This window comes from Amphibalanus amphitrite, unplaced genomic scaffold, assembly GCF_019059575.1.
Source record: "Amphibalanus amphitrite isolate SeventyFive unplaced genomic scaffold, NRLGWU_Aamphi_draft 000046F_arrow, whole genome shotgun sequence".
Lineage (NCBI taxonomy): Eukaryota > Metazoa > Arthropoda > Thecostraca > Balanomorpha > Balanidae > Amphibalanus > Amphibalanus amphitrite.
In genome coordinates, this window is record NW_024881542.1 from 338089 (window position 1) to 357395 (window position 19307).

Below are 19307 nucleotides of genomic sequence, written 5' to 3' on the forward strand. Positions count from 1 at the left end.
CAACACGCAGACACACGCGCGGTGAGAGGGAGACGGGACTCAGTGGCACTGGCACTGTGACACTCAGTGACACTGGGAGTTTCGTGCGGGAGGAGGTACTGGATCAGGGGGCATCAGACATCAGCTTCAATATTCATATCCCCGTAGGTTTTGGGTAATGGGTAAACAAGTAAAATAAATGCGGCTTTCCTATAGCAAAATTAATCGTACAATCGACAACCAGACATATACACGTTGCACTCCTCCTCAACGCCACTTCTGAACACGACTTCAGTGACGTTCTGAAAAGACACTTAGGCTACATACAGGGTGATTTTTTTTAACTGTTAAAAAGTAAACGTCAATGGTGGTCCCTAAATCGAAAAATCTTGTGCAAAAAAGCAATGCACGTGATAGATAAATCTGGGACATTTTGTATTGTGTCATGATTTGTCCCTTTTAACCGAAGGCCTCGGCCCCAGTGGAGCCTGAAAATGTCCCACCAATCGGGCACGCATGGTCCACCGCCGTTCAGTAAGGAACGACACAAAACGATGATATTGAAGCATTGAGGCAGTTCGAAGCATACGATCATCAAGGGGATACCTCAGAAAGACGTTAAACAATGCACTAACAAGCTTGTAGTCATAAATAACCTTCAAACGGTCCATCTGGCGTATGTGCATCCTCTGAAGAATCAGTCTTCAGGGAGAAACAAAAACAGCGAATCAGACACCACCAGGGCCGCCAGTAGCAAAATCCTCGACCTGCCCTTTCTAGACTTCTAGTTTTTGGACCCAGGTATGGCAGATATAACAAGAAAACATTGGAAATATCTGGCAGAGCTGAAAATGGGTGATAGGAACCTTTTCAGTCCGCCTAATGAGCATGGGAGTCCATGGTGCTGTTCAACACGTGCTCAGGCGGGCTGATTCGTGTCGGTGAGAGAGGGGGGTAACTTCAAGCACAAGTAAAATACACGATGGACGTTCCTTCACATCGTGTCTGCATGAAATCAAAATGTCCCAGAATGCTCGTCATGCTGGTATATAATTTTACAATATATATTTGCATTTTGACGCCACTAAACCTCATTACTTTTTAACAAGTAAAAAAAATCACCCTGTACTTCTAAGCTCGACAGCCAGACACATTTCGTCAACCCCCCATCACGTGACATCCATGTGATCGCCCGATAACAAACAGCTAATCCAGACTGACTGCCGGATCTGCGACGCAAACATCCATGAAGGACATGAACTGCGGAGCCGGGTAACGAGGCAGAGGACAGGAGGAATAGAGAGGGAGGGAGGGACGGTGATAAAATCGGCCTCCCCTGTTCTGGACTGGCCGCCCGTCTGATAACCACTGATAACTGGGGATAACGGTTTGATAACGGCTGATAACGGGGATGGCTGCGTCCAGAGTGGCGCAATTCCAGATCCGGTCGGTTCGGGGCATTATATCGCTACCAGGAACCCCAATAACCTGAGTTTTGTTCCAACAGCCGTGAGGACGCATACACCCACCTAGTGCGCCATCAGCCACTTCCAATAAATACGCGCAGTGCGCAGTGCGCATTTCCAATCCAATAAAACCTCACAGTCTAGGTTACGCAATTAAATTCTGAGGCCGACTAAAGCACTCATTAATCGGTCGAGTGTGAAATACTATCCCCATTGGAACGCAGAAGTCCAGGCAGGTCTCAGCCAGTGGAGCGGACAACACGAGAACGTCGGACTATTTCTGACCGGACAACGAAATCAGTGACTGCCGGCGATCCCAGCCGGAGTCGATATTCACACCGGCTCGGAGGCAGCGAGGCAGGGGTAGGCCAATAACAGGAATAAGTTACCCAATTTGGACGAGTTGATACGATCTACTCAATTACAGCACAATAATGGGTCACACACCTCCAGGCAACGAGGTGTCTGGCATTGAGTTACCATCGATCCTATCCTACGTCTCCCATCCCATCCTATCCTAGGTCGCCCTACCCTAGTCAATCAAGGGGTAGCCAGCCACCAGGCACCAAGACTAATAAACGATCAAAAGCTATGAAAATCCCATCAGTCTTTTTATCACACGATTGGTTGGTTTGGATTGTGAAATCCTGCATCCCTCCCATTGTTCCACCGCCTAGCTGCTGGTCCGTCAGTACGCCCACCCTCTCCTCTAAAACTCACGTGACGGTCCGTCGTGCACCACGCTGAACACGTTGATCAGGATGGTGAAGCCATAGAAGAAGGGCAGCGAGCGCAGGCCAGGCTCGACCGGCTCGGGTCGGCGGAGCACCAGCGTCCGCACGATCAGGAACAGGCAGATGGAGATGATACCCGAGAGAACCGGCGACAGGAACCACGAGGCCACTGAAACAGAGAGACGGCGGTGTCAGGACCCCACGGAAACACAGACAGCAGGGTCACACCACACAGCACCGGAGGCACGGACCAGGCAGCCACTGGAATACAGAGCCACGACGAGGTCAGCATGACGCGGGTGGACACAACACGATGTCCCATCCATGGGCAGGGGGAAAACCCTGGAAAGGCGTAACATGCAGCAGCAGGGGACGCAATATGTAAGTTGATGTAATATGTATTCTACATGACAAAAAGAAGCGAAGGCTTCTAGTCCGTGTTCGGTGTTATATATCCCGAGGAATGCCCTAAAAAAGGTTATCGCCAGTTCCCTGGCAAAGAAAAAACGCTGGTCGGCTGGGCGTTATGAGATATGGCAGGCAATACGCTGAACTGCTATTTCTCACATGCCGGAAAGTTGCCTACAATGCCTATCGATCCTGTCTAATTCCTTTTAGCTAAGGTAAAACAAGCATCGGCGCCACTCCTCACTCCCCAGCCGTCAAGGCTCCTAAGTGAACGGCGAATGCAACGAAAACCCAATGCAATGCAAGAATGCAAAGCACGCAATATATCGGTTGTGACTTAAAGGGAGATTATGACCTTTTTCCACAAAATCTGAGTTAGGACCATTTTCTGACAAAACACAACAAGTTATAATGTAAATTAAAACCATTTTGCTCAATTCGGTACCTTGCCGCAAATATCTCAACTTGAAGTCACGCTAGCGGGGAGCGCTGAAAATGACCGTTGAATAAGTACTTACATCACTTTTTGGTACTTGCATGTAATTTTGTAAAATGAGCGTATTCATTACATTTGATCTTCATCACATCTAGTTAGTTAATGGTCGTCTATAGTGCCTTCAAAAGATATTCATGGTTTGGGGGTGGTTTATGTCTAAATTTACGCAACTATTTTTCCTGTTCATCATCTGTCGCCATATGCTGCTATTTTAGTAGCAACGACTCAATTTTGAATCGGTCCCGCCGACTGCACAATAAAAGAAGATAGATACAACACTTTTGCGGCATCACTGAAAAACTTATGCAGTACTGTTATCAAAATTCACATAACACCGTTCGACAAACCTGAAGTCTTTTTGAAATAAATATGCTTGTATTTTTCGCTTCAGGCTCTGAGGCCAAAATAATGAATTTCGTAGTCGCAATCGCAAGATTTGGCTGCGTTTCTGGCGCTTGCCGTTCATTTGCGGCGCAAAATAATACTTGGAAACAAAGAAGAGTAGGCGCTATGTACCCCCGAATTAGAATCTAATTAATTCTAAACCGAATTAACTCTAATTCAAATTAGAATCCTTACAACCAAGCAACGACAAGGCGATAACATAAACAAAAACCCAAGCGTCGCTGTTTGAAACAAAAGCGCCATATACTGCGACTTTTTTATAGAGAAGGACAACGCATTTCGGTGGGTGTTACAAGTACTGCAAGTACTGCTTCTTTTTTGCAAAAATGAAAAGCTTTTTCACATACGAAAATGTGCTAGGAAATTTTCATATTTTATAGAAACTACAGTAGAAATAGTATAGATGTCGAGTAATTTTTATTTAAGAAAAAAGAAAGCTCATTATCTCCCTTTAATGCATAAACAATAAAGAAAATCAACGCTAAATGACCAATGATTGTGCGTAAGAGACGGTCCGGTCTCATTACTTTCCTCCGCGGGAGACAGCTGCCAGACCAGGACCCATTTGGACGGTTTGTGTAGCGGCGGTTACCACTGCCAACTGACTGATCAGTCAATCGTCTCCAACGAATCCGGATGCATTAGTCAGGCCTCCCCAGACTCAGTGATGGCGTTTGATCTGTGCGAATGTGAGACGCCGGAAACGGACCATAAACCTACTACTACCCGGGTCAATATTATTACCTCAGCTGTACAACGCAAAGTAAATATGTACCGAAGCTTAGGCAATAGTCATTTCGTTTTGTTTTTTCACGGTCACGAGATTTTTCGTCGACCGTCTGGCTTCTTGTGTCCTACGGTTTTTACATTCACCTGTCGTGTCAAGGAAAAGGGTGCAATGCGTGCTCCTGTCGGTACACCTCAATATTTCTACTAAGACAGGCAGACGACAGTCCACACGTAACCCATGAATCACCCCCCACCCCCCCCCCCCGACCTGCGTGGCTCAGTTGGCTCGGGGTCAGCCTCGGCTGGCCAGCAGCCAACTCGAGCGATCGGCCGCGCCGGTACCGGCAAACGGATCAGCCCAGTCGGCCAGGGGGGCTAATTCGCGCATTAGCCGGGCCATTTGGACCAGTGCGACTGAATTGGAACAAGTGTGTCGGTGTGAGCAGGCCTTCACACAGCTGCGGGGCGTGCCGCTACATCTGAGCAGTGATGGGTATTGAGCGTTCGCTGAAGGATGCAGTTTCCGACTAAAGACTTGAATTCATTTAGTTTTAATTACCATCAATTTACCTACGCATCAACTGGAACAAGGTCGATAATCGACAGTCGCTGACTCGCTACCCTTCATTAGCAGAGCTAATATACGCTCAGTAATTCACTGAAGGACTGGGAGTCTGGGACAGGGCAAATAAAAGAGTTCAATTCCGACGTCTGTAACACGTATCTCGGCCAATCTTTTTTACTCCGCCGGCAATAAATCTCACGAAGAATTATGTCATGCTGATGAAGAATTACCTAATCTCTATTTTTACTCTCGCCCTGTTGCCCCTCTGATCGGCTGCCCTTGAGGTCCACTTCGGATCGGGAGTCAAGGGGTCAGGGGGCCAGGGACAGGGACAGATGGTGGTCCGATGGCTGTGACCGCATTCCGACCGACTGCCAGCCCTGTCAGTGATCCCGCCACGTCTGATACTTCTGTCAGACGGTGGCACTATGGAGCGGCTCCGGCAGAGCGAGTCAGATTGTGACAATGTCGCGTTTGCAGTGATTTTTAAGTGTGACAAAATGGACTGTCTCTGCTATCCTTCTGGGAAAACGACGCACTCCCCGGCCCATACGTTGAAATGATGACCCTTGTGCGGCACCAGAGATACATGAATGACATCGAACGAAAATACCTAGGTAACCCACATAAATGTAATATAATTTAGCCTGATAAGAAAGACACCGACACCCGACGGTCACTCACACGAGTCACCTAACTTGGCAGCGAAGTCTCGTCCTTACCGGCCCATCAAATACCAAGGCATTCAACTCGGTCAGTAAGAGGAGTCGTGATATGAACTTCGCTCCATCTTCTCAGTGCGCTGTTCTGGCCAATCACGACTTGTTCTGTTCTTGTCCAGGTCCACGCCAGCCACGCCTTATGGACATGTTGAACGCTGTGATGGACGGTGCCGTTGGCGGTGACGCAGGCGGCGTCGGCACCCCACACGACCTCGTGACCTTCGGAAGGCCACATTCTGGGCATTGGCTGTCGCTCCTGTCAGCCCGGTGCCAGACATTGTCAGTGGGCCCGGCCGACCGTCACCACACCCTGGTGACAGCCTGTCTGCCTTTGGCGGTTAATCCTCTTCGTCTCTCTCCCTCTCCCCTCTCTCTCTCTCTCTCTCTCTCTCTCTCTCTCTCTCTCTCTTCTTCCTCTTAATTTAGTATCTTCACTGCATTCATGCCAAACCACCCCAGGGACCCGTCGCGACTCAACCACTATCAGACGAGCCCCCCCCCCCCATCTCTCAGCTCGAGCACGCCCCTCCCAGTCACCAGACGACCGGCCGGCCTGGGCTCTCGGATCCAGCACGTGGCTGTTGCTGTTGGCACCCGTCGCTGCAGTTCGCGCCCCGGCGTCGGATCCGACGAACAGACCCGCCGAGTGACGCAATAACGGCGACAGACGCCGTGAAGGCTCCCGACGCAACGACACCGACCGACGCAGAGCCGTGAGGGCTCGGGAGCTGCGGCGATTGCAATGACCTCTGCCGCCGCCGACACAGACGACTATGGGACAGGCTGTGACACGGGCCGCGGAGAAAAGTGATCGAAGGTCGGTATGCCGTGGATTCATGAAGACGATCTTACCAGGGGCGGATTTAGACACACTCACTGCCAGACAGCGCACGGGGAATCGAAAAATGAAGAGTACCAATTTTCTTCTTAAAGCTACGCCTTAATCCTCCGCCTCGTCAAAAAAAAAGACCCACCTGTCGCCTTATGTCCATCAAATGTCTATCACTCTATCGGATACATCTACCTCTCTAGCCCTGCAGGGCTAGGCAGGCCAGGGCCCTGGCCGGCTCGGTCTGTCACGCCGTGCACGGCGGTACAGTATGCCAGCGATAGCCAGGCGGCAGGGCGTATAACGGGCCTCGCGATAGAGCCGAGGCGCCCGTGTAATGCGGCACAGCATCAATTCCCGTCGCAGGCGGCTGCTCTGAGGGCATCGGGGATTGGCGTCGAAAGGCCATCGCATTGAGGAGACAACAAGCTCCAAGACAGTCTCAAATAAGTGTCGAACGGAGCGGAATGCAGTCTCAAGTCTGCATTATTATTACATGATGACATTAAGCACCTACCAACTCAGGTATCGCGTAGAATAAGAGGAGACCCGGAGACTCCCCCGAACGAACGGCTGCGTCATCACTGATCCCATTCCGCCCACAGGGAGGAAGGGGCCATCCACACTCCAATGCATACCATCCATATTCCAGACACCAATCTGTCCTATCGCCCCCGACAAGGAGTCCCCTGCTCCCAGTCCAGCCTTTCGTCATCTGGATCAGCGTCGTGTTCCGCGGTCGATTTGCGTGACGCGATGGAGGCTCGGCCCTGTCCGACGGCCGCTCTGATTCTATCACACATGTTTATGTAGAGCGCCGGCACCCCTTCCCGGCGCAGAGTGCGCGTCGTGAGCCGGTCAGCGGCCGCGCCGGCCGATCATCATGCAAAACATGGGTGTTTGACGTCGTTGGCGTCCCTGTCACATTGGCGAGTGTGCCTCAAAGGGGCCGTGGCTAGCACCGAGTGCAGATCTGTCAGCGCAATGCGACCGTTTACAGATGGCGGAGAGTGCTGGCGCTCCATCACTCGGAGAGCGGGGTCGGTCGGTGGATGGACCTGCCGGACAGCGCACGTGCCGAACGACCGTGTGCTGTTTACGGGGCAGACGTAATCGATAGGTACAGGAGCTCCGGTTACCATAATTACAAGTGATAAAGGAGGGCTAATTTACGTAACTATTTGTAAATGATGCATCATGTCTGAAGGGCTTTAGCTCAGAATCATTTAATTTATGATCAACATCACTCATTTATGGCCGGCTGAAGATACAAGTGCAAAAGAAGGGCGATAAATGAAGAGGATAATGAAAAGAATTGCAAGGGACGGGAAAATGGAGACAGCGAAAGTTAAAGATGAAAGAGGGAGCTTCATGAACATCAGGACGCATGGGATGAGCAGAAAAAACACCGTCCTCAGTCGTCCATGACGGCAGCGGCCCCGGGGCGACACGGCGGTGTCGGTAGGCCCCCCGCGCCGCCCTATTCATAGCCCCGGGCGTGTCACCGCCGGAGGCGCAGAGCGGGCGGGTCTCGTCAATAGCCCCGGGCGGTCCGGTCACAGACGGGCGGAGACGAGCCGTCAGTGACCCGTCACCAGCAGACGGATATACGGGATACAGGTGCTGTATGAATGGCCCCGTGCTCAGCGCGCACGTCTGGGCGGTACAGGTAATATTGGCCGGTATTTGGACGATGCCGGCTCCGCAGGGCCCACTGGGAGGCATTGATGTATTGCGATAAGGCCGTTCGCGATGCGACGGACACGTTGATGCAGGGCTGCGGAGTCGGAGTCGGAGTCGGAGTCGGAGTCGGTCGGAGTCGACAGTTGTGACCGGAGTCGGAGTCGGAGTCGGAGTCGATTTTAGAAACCCGAGCCGGAGTCGGAGTCGGAGTCACCGAAAATCTGTCGACTCCGCAGCCCTGCTAGGTCTGCGGAGTCGGAGTTGGGAGTTGGAGTCGGTCGGAGTCGACAATTCTGCCCGGAGTCGGAGTCGGAGTCGGAGCTGGTTTTTGAAAGCCGGAGTCGGAGTCGGAGTCGGAGTCGCCGAAAATCCATCGACTCCGCAGCCCTGCGTTGATGTATGCTAATTTGGACTGGAGCTCGCCAGCTTGATCCCTGATCGATCTACCGAAATGAGCAGTATTCTGCCAATGGGTTCAGCGGGGTTGAACAAGTTACGTTAGCCTTTCATTGGAATGTTACCGTAAAACGGTCGTAAGCGCATACTCCTCGTATAGGGTATTGCCTCGATGCACAAATATGTCCCCCGTCGATAGCATGAGAGTGTGTGAGGAGACATGCCTGCGTAAGCCTGGAGAATCAGGGAACGGACCCGACATGGAGGCCAGTCTATATTTACGAGACTGTCTGGGATATAGAGGATTCTTCATGGCTCCGAGTGGAAGATAAGGATATCTTTTCCAAGCGGGTTACTGAAAAACCGAGCGACGAAGGAGCGAGGTTTTTCTGTAACACGCGAGGAAAAGATATCCGATCTTCCACGAGTGAGCCATGAGGAATCCTATATCTTTCTATGTTGAGGTTTATTCTTAATCAATTAAATATTATATTTAAATGCATTCATCGATGTAAAATAGATTCAGAGGAGTTTGTTCTTATTTCATAAGTTTCATCCATAAACAACCATTGAAAATGTCGTTCGGTTATTGACCCATCATCACATGAACTCTTGATTTTTCGCTATGAACCCTCGAGACCTTATCTTTGCATCTCAGAGGGATGCAGATATAACAAATTCTTATCTTTGCATCTCAGAGGAGTGCGAGATAGAAATATCCCTGCACTGTAGACCCAATGGCAAATAAACCTCAACTAGAAAGATATATAAGGAATACTCCGAACGAAATTACCGTCTGCCTCACTGAATACGATACCTATATAGGGCATGTGCGTCGTAAATGACGCAGGCTGATAAGGGGTAAAATGGACAAGACATCCTTGCCGCTAGCTAACATCGTAGACAGGCAATGCATTAGGTGCGTTGGCCGTCATGGAATTACAATGCGATGGTATACCTCTGAACATGACCTTCACACAGTCAAATACGTTTTATCTCGCCTCATTAGAACGCGTATCAATTATTGAACAAGGTCACTGTCCTGCATAAGTCGCTTAAACATGGATTAACAGTTCATAGCAATAGTTTTTCATGTCCTCGGGACAGTTGTTAATATTAATGCAGTGTAATATCCATGCTTACAGCTAGAGTAAATACGAGGTCATCGCTGCTTGGCCATGATCTATGCGGGTACGTGATTTGCAACGCACAGGCGCACGATAGGGACGATAGTAATGCGCATAGCATCCTGCGATAGCGCGTCCCTAGGTCCGATAGTCTATTGAGCTGTTCAGTCCACCGATATGGTCACGGGTTTATGCAGGTATCCAACAGATGAGCCAGATAGTCACGCATTCCTTCAAACGGACCTGCCTAAGACACATGCTCGCCCTGGCCAGAGCACTCGGGTGCGGCCGGCAGGGGCCACCCTACCTTCAAGCTAAGAGCACTCACCGATTTTGCCGAATGTGCGCCAGTTGACGCCGTCGGCGCCGCGAGCAACCAGCGAGAAGCCGATGGTGGCTCCGACGATGGTGTGTGTGCCCGAGATGGGCAGACGCAGGAACGTGGCCAGCAGGTTCCAGATGGCCGAGCCGCCTGCGGGGCGGGGAGGGAGGAGGTGTCAGAGACGGGAGGTGAAGAGGGGAGACGCTGCGGGCCTTATAAAGAAACATTTACAGAGATGTTTGTAATGAGTCTGAAAAAACAGCAACAGAACACCGTGATTAAAGAGACAGAATGGATGTAAAAATGCATTGAACGAAAACACCCGTGAAAAATCAGGCTGCAGAACAACTACGCAATTCGCATGTCCCTTGCCTCCAACCACCCCGAAAAAAATATATAAATAACGAATAAAAATGACACAGTCACCGACTCATATCAAATGTATAAAAACGACAGCTGGGCTGTCGTTATATCGTGTTCATCAGACAGTCGAACGACACGGCATTTAGCAGCTGATTGGCCGATAGCTGGCTGACTCGGCACATGTATCAGCCTGCGGGCAGGGCGGAACAGACTGACACGCAGACAGATACTGGCCTCGTGTCGGGTTAACACCGAATTCATCAGCGTTCGATCTATGACGTCCGATTCATGAGAGCCGGGCCAAAACTCGGCCGTTGCTAGGCCGTCTCGGAGGCCGTTTTGGCCAGCGATGAAAAGTCTGAGGCCGGTTTTACGTAACCACCAGCTGGTGCCTAGTCCTACTCATCGTAAAGGAACACTCGAACGAGTAGAAACAAACGAGCGAGATTTCAAGAAACTAGAATGATTATTTGAGGAAATAATAGCACCATCTACTATAATCCAACATGACTTGAAGATGCAACATTTACGAGCGAAGACTTAAAAGGCTGGGGAAGACCGCTAAGACAATAAAGTTGGCCCACAACACGGCATGCGCTCGTCACACCGGCTAAATTTGCTCCCATTACGGGTAGATCATGCCAGCTGTAGACTCACACCACGACCCGGCTGAAGTCAGCGGGTCCAGACGTGATGAAACGCCACCCAAACTATTAACCCGCGCCCGGCTGGGGGTCCTGGATTTCCACGCCCTGCTGGGGGGGGGGTGTTTGAACACCCCCCCTTCTAACTCGGCTCCTGGGCCACGTAGCGATACGCGGAAGGCGGCGTTCGAAAGAGCGTCAAAAATAATGAGGAAATCACTTCGGTCAATTTTTTGGTCAGGTCAAAGGTCAGGTCACCAGAGGTCATTGAAGGCAAATTTTCGCCGATTTCCAGGTCGAATGTCGAAAATTTCCAAGAAGCCAACGCATAACTCGGGAACCAATAGAGCTACAGCGCGGCGGAAAAGCGCATTCGATAGCCCTATTAACGCCCTTTCTGAGTAGTTCTCTCAGATTTGACCTAACGTCAACGGTTTTGCCTGCAGGGGGCAAAAACTGCAAAAATAGCCGATTTTTTCGGAAACAGTTTTTCTGCAATAACTTTTGACCCAAGCATTGTACGAGCTTACTTTTACCGGCATCGTGTTCCTCTCGTCAAGACGCATCGAACGAACTATAATTTGACCTTGAAAGGTCAACTTGAAAATTTGACCTCAGGTCAAGGTCATGACCTGACCGGAAAGGGTCATGTTGCATATCAGTCGATCCGTATCGTCGAGCTGAACACATCTAAGGCGTTTTCATCGCTCTAGCATGCCTCTATCAAAAGTTATTTGCGAAAAACTGTTAGATACCATTCGTGACCTAAGATGACCTCAGGGCATAAACAGGGGTCACAGACACCATTTTCATGTTCAGTGTGTCTAAACCACTTGTAATTCAGTGTTTGGGAGTGTTTATAATGTCTTTCGTCCAAAACAGGCGCATTTCAATTTTCTCCCATTGACTTATAATGGTGAGGTCGCAAAATTGACCTGACCTTAGGTCATCGATATCAAAATTCTGAGATAAACATTTTGTACATGCTAATGCTCTTAGCAATCGCTGAAAGTTTCAAAGCGATCGGTCACTCGGTGTAGCTATGACAGACATTGAAACTTTTTATGAGGTGAGGTCACTTCGAGTGACCTGGTGACCTGACCTTGAATGACCTTGGTCTGAAATTTTTACAACATGTGTAGAATTGATGTATGATAAGGTGTACCAAAAACGGCGGCGCCGTTTTTGAGTTATTCGCGAAAAACCTCAGGGGGGGGTGTTCAAACACCCCCCCCCCCCCCCCCAGCAGGGCGCGGGTTAATGTGTCGCCACCCGGGCTATTAAAAGCAGGGGATAAACTAATTAAATAAGACCAACGTGAGCCTTGCGGACCGTAATGACAATTTAGCCACAGCAGATGGGCGGTTGAGACCGGCTTCAATGCGGCGACCATATTCAGGCAGCTGAACTTCAATTTCACGTGAGTCCAGGTTATTGTAATAGTTTTCTTTCACTGCATACACAAAGAAGATGCATTGGAATCCTCACTCAAAAAGATAATTATATCACTTATTGCGTGCGAACTTGAACAATTACTATCGGTAGGCAATAGGCATTATAAAAAGCACGGCACTGATGCAAGTGCATTAGATCTCAATCAAATACAGTCTAGCTCGACATCACTATATGTAGGCGACAGTCGACAGCGTATCTGGGCTGGATATTGAGCATCCACGGGTTCGGGAAGCCTGCACTTTATCAAATACAGCAGGCAGGTCACATGAGCTGCATTGGAGACACGATGTGGGGAAATTTACGGCACCAATCAAACCTAATGACACATCGGAGCTTATGCAAGATGCGAAATGCAGTCAAATACTCTAATCAAAGATAAGAAACAGATCACAATTACCGGGGATTAGATGTGGCTGTCATTCGAGGTAGGCGTGCTGCCTGGATGCATTTCAAACAATTAGCCTAAACAACCAATAACTTGTTCGAATCAATTGCTACGTGACGGTGCACATTAGTCAATTAGCAGAGGCCATTCAGCGGCTAAAATTTCCGATCATGTTCATTGGTCAGTTGGAGATTTCCACTACTGTTGCACGAGCGAGTAGTTTTCCGATTACTCACGCCTTTTTATATTTGATTATCATGTAACACACATTTTATCTAGCAAAACAATAAATTTAACCTATCAGCTATTGTCTTTACTTCTCTTAACAAAAATGGAGCACGATACACTAAACCCGGGACCTTTTAAGTAAATCTGGGGACAACGAATTCCGTAACACCTACCTCACAATAACTCCCCATAAAGAAACACGTCAAGCCTTTTATCAGCTCTCACCAGCCCCTTCATTGTATGTGCTAATTCCTAGAATCTCGTACCCCTATAATGGAATTAGCGTGTAAGTCGGGATGTTTCGTGGGCGTCGATTTGTTTCCCAGTCCCAGCCAGGTGTCTCAATCCCCTTCCCTCGCGTCGAGCCCTACCATCGCCCGGCCGATCAAACGCCCCAAGTTTCTGGCCAGAATGTCAATAAGGATGACCCGTGCTCCGATCGGTCAGTGATCTGTAAGTGATAACGAAGTAGCGGCCCACTCCACACGGAGATCTGAGCGAGACTAAGGAATAAGAGCGTCCCCGCATTCTTCTGAACTCAGAGAACGGGTCAAACTGACGCAAATATCAGATGTTGACCTTTAGACTATCCCAGACTTCCGCGCTGTAGATTTCGAGTGAGCACGAGACTAGCAATTTAATCTCCCAGCCAGGAGCCTGAAACACCTTCCACCCTGCGCCGGGTGTGCCTGTCCACGTGACATCGAGTTGGAGCCGGCGTGAGGAGCACGAGACCGGCGACGGACCACCGCCAGAACACGAGGCCGGCGACTGACCGCCGCCAGATGACAGCCGATGACGGCACTGGATGCCGCGCCCTGGGCCGGCTGGCAGGTGGAGGTCAGAGGCGCCGAATGGGGTGACGCAGGCGGGGACCACCTATTCCGCTGCGCTCGCCGCTTATAGAAATGCTGAGTGGTGGGAGCGGACAGGTGTAGCCACGGACAATGAATAAGGGTGTCCGACAACAAAAGGCTCGGGTCAGTAAGCGTGTGTTATGTGGAGCAACCGTTACCATGGGTTGCTGGCGCTCGCCTCTGGCAGTTCGGTAATTGCGTAGCGACCGACTTCAACGACAATGACTTCCATGTTTTACCGTCATCTTGTTACCAACCGGTTTTGATGAAAGACGGCCGTGAAAGAAGAAACTCCGTGAGGCGATTAGCGTAGTGTAAAAAGCCCTCGTAACCCGTCGTTATTCTTGATGAATGGTGGAGCTACACAAGGTCGATTCAAAAGCCGTGTGGCTTCTTGTTGCCATCCCTTGGCTAGGCCAGGAACATCATTACAGGAAAAGGTGTAGATCTCAATAACACACCTAGTTGTTTAGATAATGTGATAGCTATGATCTAGATGTGATAACATCAGGGATGCGGAGCCGGAGCCGGAGCCGGAGCCGGAGCCGGAGCCGGAGCCGGAGCCGCCGGAGCCGGCATATTTTGCCCGGAGCCGGAGCCGGAGCCGTGAAACAATATAGCCCGGAGCCGGAGCCGGAGCCGGAGCCGCCAAAAAGGGGGCGACTCCGGCTCCTTTTTATTTTTTGAAGAGGAAAAAAATAATTGAACTAGTTCGGTTTGACAGTACAAGGCAGTAAAACATATCGTACTATTGGTCTCAATATAAGTGCCCAGGCGACCTGTAGTTTTGATGCGGTGAATACCCTCACCCTCGCCACAATGCGAGTGGGGGTGGCGCTGGCTGGGAGGAGGGGTGCACTCGGCCCGAGTTGTGGCGAGGGTAAGGGTATTCACCGCATCAAAACTACAGGTCGCCTGGGCCCTTATCTTGAGACCAATAGTACGTCATGGGCCATCAAGTGCATGAAAAAGCCGAATATCCCCAGTATCCCACAGTACGCAATCAACTTCCTGTCTGCTCCTCCCACCCCCCCCCCCCCTCACGTCTACTGCATCCCCAGAACATGAGGACCGGTCATCAGGTGACGGCCATTGTTTTGAAGCCAGTGCAGTGGACTGCGACTCCCAGCACCGTCTCTTCCCACCCACCCCCCCCCCCCACCCCCCAATGCAGCCGAGATGGGTGTCAGCTTACGATGGTTCAGTGAACTCCGATTCGCGGCGACTGCGTTTCCAATGCCATCGCTTCCTAGTCCTTTGTTCTGCCAGTTCTCTCCGAGGTGCGTTTGCGCGGGGACGCGGTGAGCCGGTCATGGCAAGAGTAGGTAACGCGTATAACCAATCCAATTTTTCTTCCACCCGTATTTAATTGATTGCATAGGGGATGTACTGAGTCGGAGCCGGAGCCGCCGGAGCCGGACCATTTTACTCGGAGCCGGAGCCGGAGCCGGAGCCGCCATAACATTTCACCCGGAGCCGGAGCCGGAGCCGATTTTTTTCTCCGGAGCCGGAGCCGGAGCCGGAGCCGTTTGAAATTTCCACGGCTCCGCATCCCTGGATAACATACATAATAATAATGTGGTATTCAAATAAACTAAGACGAAGAATAACCATCAACCTCGAGCAAAGCCAGAATTGAGTGAAATAGCGATATTATAGCAGCCTTTTGGTCCGACGAGTAAATGTGTGGTTATGCGTAGACGTGTGTAATTCTTAGTGCTCTGTTTTTCCTGTGATAAATGGTACACCAAAGTAGACTCCCGCTAACAGAAGAGCTAGTACGTGCACGCAGGTCACCGGAAGGCTAATCTTGGACGGCCTAATCAGGAAGGACGTGGGACGCGTGTCCATTAAGCCGGTTATAGAAACCGAAGGGCCGATTACGTGTAATTCTGGTAGAAGCCGGACATCGCAAGAAGACTACGGGAAATCTGTCCACTACGAACAATACCTATACATATTTCTGCACACATGCATGCATATGTTTGCAGATAAGATGTCCGCTAAATATTTTATCGGAGCATTCAATCACATTCAGCCAAGCTCTACCCGGCCCCGCCAGTAGCGGCGGAGCACCTTCAATTAGGTGTGTGTGTGTGGGGGGGGGGGGGGCACTGCCGACTTTTGGTCCCATTCTTTTCATGCAACGCCCATAGGGATAATGTTAAAATGCCAAAATCAAAGGGGGCACGGTGCCCTCCCCGTTCCGCCGCCTATGGGCCCCGCGGGTGGAAAAACGCATAACCCACAAGTGAAGCGTGTGAACAATATGTATTATCAATAAAACAGGCATCAGGTTGGTTCTGTCAACGCCAGTAGCGCGTTTATATAAGAACATGGTGCAGACTGGATTTTTCTAGCAATGTCCTGCCAAATCTGACAGACCCCATGCCGACGCATGCCGATGAACCAGAGCTGATCGGATCAGGCAGCTCTGGGAAAAGCAAAACTAGGTATAGTTCCTAATTGGTGACGTTTGTCACCGCGTGGTGACGTATAGCGATTAACTGCGGCCACGTCGACTGTTGAAGATTTCCTTGAAATATTTGCCGGTCCAAAAAGATTCGGAAAGCAATTTAATTTGTCAAGCAAGAAATCCCAATGTTAGGTACAAAAAAAAACTTAAAGTACGTTACGAAATCACTAACAAACGAGAAAAAAGAAAGAACAAAAGAAAGGGGGAAGTCGCAAACTGAAGAGAGACAATAAGTGTTCATGAACGAATGGTTTTGAGCTGCGTGAGCTTCTATTATCCGAATGGTATCTTGAAACCCCTTCCCACATCTCAATGCGCTCTGCGGGGGACACCTGATACCCGCCACCCACTAGTGACGTCACACCCACTACCCACTGTCCACCAGTGACGTCACGACAGTCCACCAGTGGCGTCACGACAGTCCACCAGTGACGTCACCACCGTCCACCAGCGCGGCGGCGCAGTTCAGTTGTTATTGACACGGCGCCTGGCACCGCTCCCGGCGTCTGTGCGACAGCCTATCTCACACCACACGCCGCGGAGAAACCGAATATGTCGCCCGAGCCGGGGTCTGGATATACAGAGCGGGTGCTGGCGAGACCAGATGAATGGCAGGTGTGCCCGGCTGCAATGTTGCATGTAAACAGAACGCTCGTCCGATAGGGCGCCGGCGGCAGACGCGCCGGGGTACGGGGAGGGGGGGCAGAGGAGGGGCTGAAGGGTTACTCCCACCGTGCCCGTGCCGCCCCCCCCCCCCTATCCGGGGTTCGTTAGCTAGACACTGACAGGAGACAGCGCCGGTGCCATTGATGCTCTTGGGTGTCGGAAAATACGCAACTCTAACTTTGTAAGTTTATTAACCCGCGCCCGGCTGGGGGTCCTGGATTTCCACGCCCTGCTGGGGGGGGGGGGTGTTTGAACACCCCCCCTTCTAACTCGGCTCCTGGGCCACGTAGCGATACGCGGAAGGCGGCGTTCGAAAGAGCGTCAAAAATAATGACGAAATCACTTCGGTCAATTTTTTGGTCAGGTCAAAGGTCAGGTCACCAGAGGTCATTGAAGGCAAAATTTCGCCGATTTCCAGGTCGAATGTCGACAATTTCCAAGAACCCAACGCATAACTCGGGAACCAATAGAGCTACAGCGCGGCGGAAAAGCGCATTCGATAGCCCTATTAACGCCCTTTCTGAGTAATTCTCTCAGATTTCGTCTAACGTCAACGGTTTTGCCTGCAGGGGGCAAAAACTGCAAAAATAGCCGATTTTTTTCGGAAACAGTTTTTCTGCAATAACTTTTGACCCAAGCCTTGTACGAGCTTACTTTTACCGGCATCGTGTTCCTCTTGTCAAGACGCATCGAATGAACTATAACTTGACCTTGAAAGGTCAACTTGAAAATTTGACCTCAGGTCAAGGTCATGACCTGACCGGAAAGGGTCATGTTGCATATCAGTCGATCCGTATCGTCGAGCTGAACACATCTAAGGCGTTTTCATCGCTCTAGCATGCCTCTATCAAAAGTTATTTGCGAAAAACTGTTAGATACCATTCGTGACCTAAGATGACCTCAGGGCATAAACAGGGGTCACGGACACCATTTTCATGTTCAGTGTGTCTAAACCACTTGTAATTCAGTGTTTGGGAGTGTTTATAATGTCTTTCGTTCAAAGGAGGCGCATTTCAATTTTCTCCCATTGACTTATAATGGGGAGGTCGCAAAATTGACCTGACCTTAGGTCATCGATATCAAAATTCTGAGATATACATTTTGTACATGCTATTGCTCTTAGCAATCGCTGAAAGTTTCAAAGCGATCGGTCACTCGGTGTAGCTATGACAGGCATTGAAACTTTTTATGAGGTGAGGTCACTTCAAGTGACCTGGTGACCTGACCTTGAATGACCTTGGTCTGAAATTTTCACAACATGTGTAGAATTGATGTATGATAAGGTGTACCAAAAACGGCGGCGCTCCGCGCCGCCGTTTTTGAGATATTCGCGAAAAACCACAAGGGGGGGTGTTCAAACACCCCCCCCCCCCCAGCAGGGCGCGGGTTAAAGGGACCCTCCCACCTTCAAAAAAGTTTATGAATTGGCATGAAAGTGATGTCGCTCGGTTCAGAAAGAGCGAAAACGAATATCTACCAAATTTCACCGAAAAATATTCACCGGTTTACAAGATATTAGACTTTTACTTTTGTTTACTTTTTGGGATCTCCGCTGTTCCTAGCGACTTTATTTGGAAGCAATAGTTTGGCAGCTGAAAGTGCGGCACTTGTTGCGCGCAAAGCAGCATATACCACCGCGTGCTACAAAACGTTTTAGTCAAACATTCAAAAATCGTTAGATTTCTGAGCTGACGTCACACATTCAGAGGGGTATTCCTATGCATTAGCCCCTCTGAATCAAAATGCTGCAATTTTGAAATTCAATATTTCCGATTTAAGGCATTTCTCGACGTTGTGAGTGCCGAAACCGGTAATTGTGAGCCAGGGACCCCATTTCGGCTATCTCAACTCAAATCTAATGTTAAGGTGGGAGGGTCCCTTTAAGTGCTGCATCGTAGTCGTTCTTGCTTCTTATTAATCTTACCGTGGGACAGACAGACCAAATAGCATATCTCGGACAAGCGCAGATAAATTTCCTATGAGCTACATCAAGCCCATTCATCGGTAACTTCAAAAGATCGTCCGTAACGTAGCATCGAACGACTTACCTAGAGCAGCCAGTGAGCCCAGCATCAGTTCCTTCTCGTTGTTCTGGTACAGACCGACGTCCAGGATTCCTTTCCTCATTGTTTCCGACACTTTGTACCCTGCGGACAGACAAACAGGTTAGAAACACATCGACCGAGAGAGCGGTCGGAAACTTTTATTGACGGGAACTATGCTAATTGGAGCTCAAACGACCGGGAAGGTCACGCCAAGGTAAAATACTAAGATGGCTATGGAACCAAAACAGTCTATTTAGCGTACAAGTGAGACGACATCCATTGCTAGAAAAGAATCCAAGGTCAACACATTAGCACCAGCTTGAATGA

General features: G+C 49.9%; 1 protein-coding gene across 5 annotated transcripts in view; it reads right to left on the reverse strand.

The window, feature by feature from the left end:
* Positions 1-19307, reverse strand: part of LOC122377503 (sodium-dependent phosphate transporter 2-like) — a 53853-nt gene that overhangs the window by 18177 nt on the left and 16369 nt on the right. For all 5 annotated transcript variants that reach the window (XM_043357573.1, XM_043357571.1, XM_043357570.1 and 2 more), the window contains 3 exons: positions 18984-19082; positions 9868-10011; positions 2166-2348 (listed from right to left, as the gene is read on the reverse strand). In XM_043357573.1, the coding sequence (XP_043213508.1) occupies positions 2166-2348; positions 9868-10011; positions 18984-19082 (426 nt within the window). The remainder of the gene's footprint in view (positions 1-2165; positions 2349-9867; positions 10012-18983; positions 19083-19307) is intronic.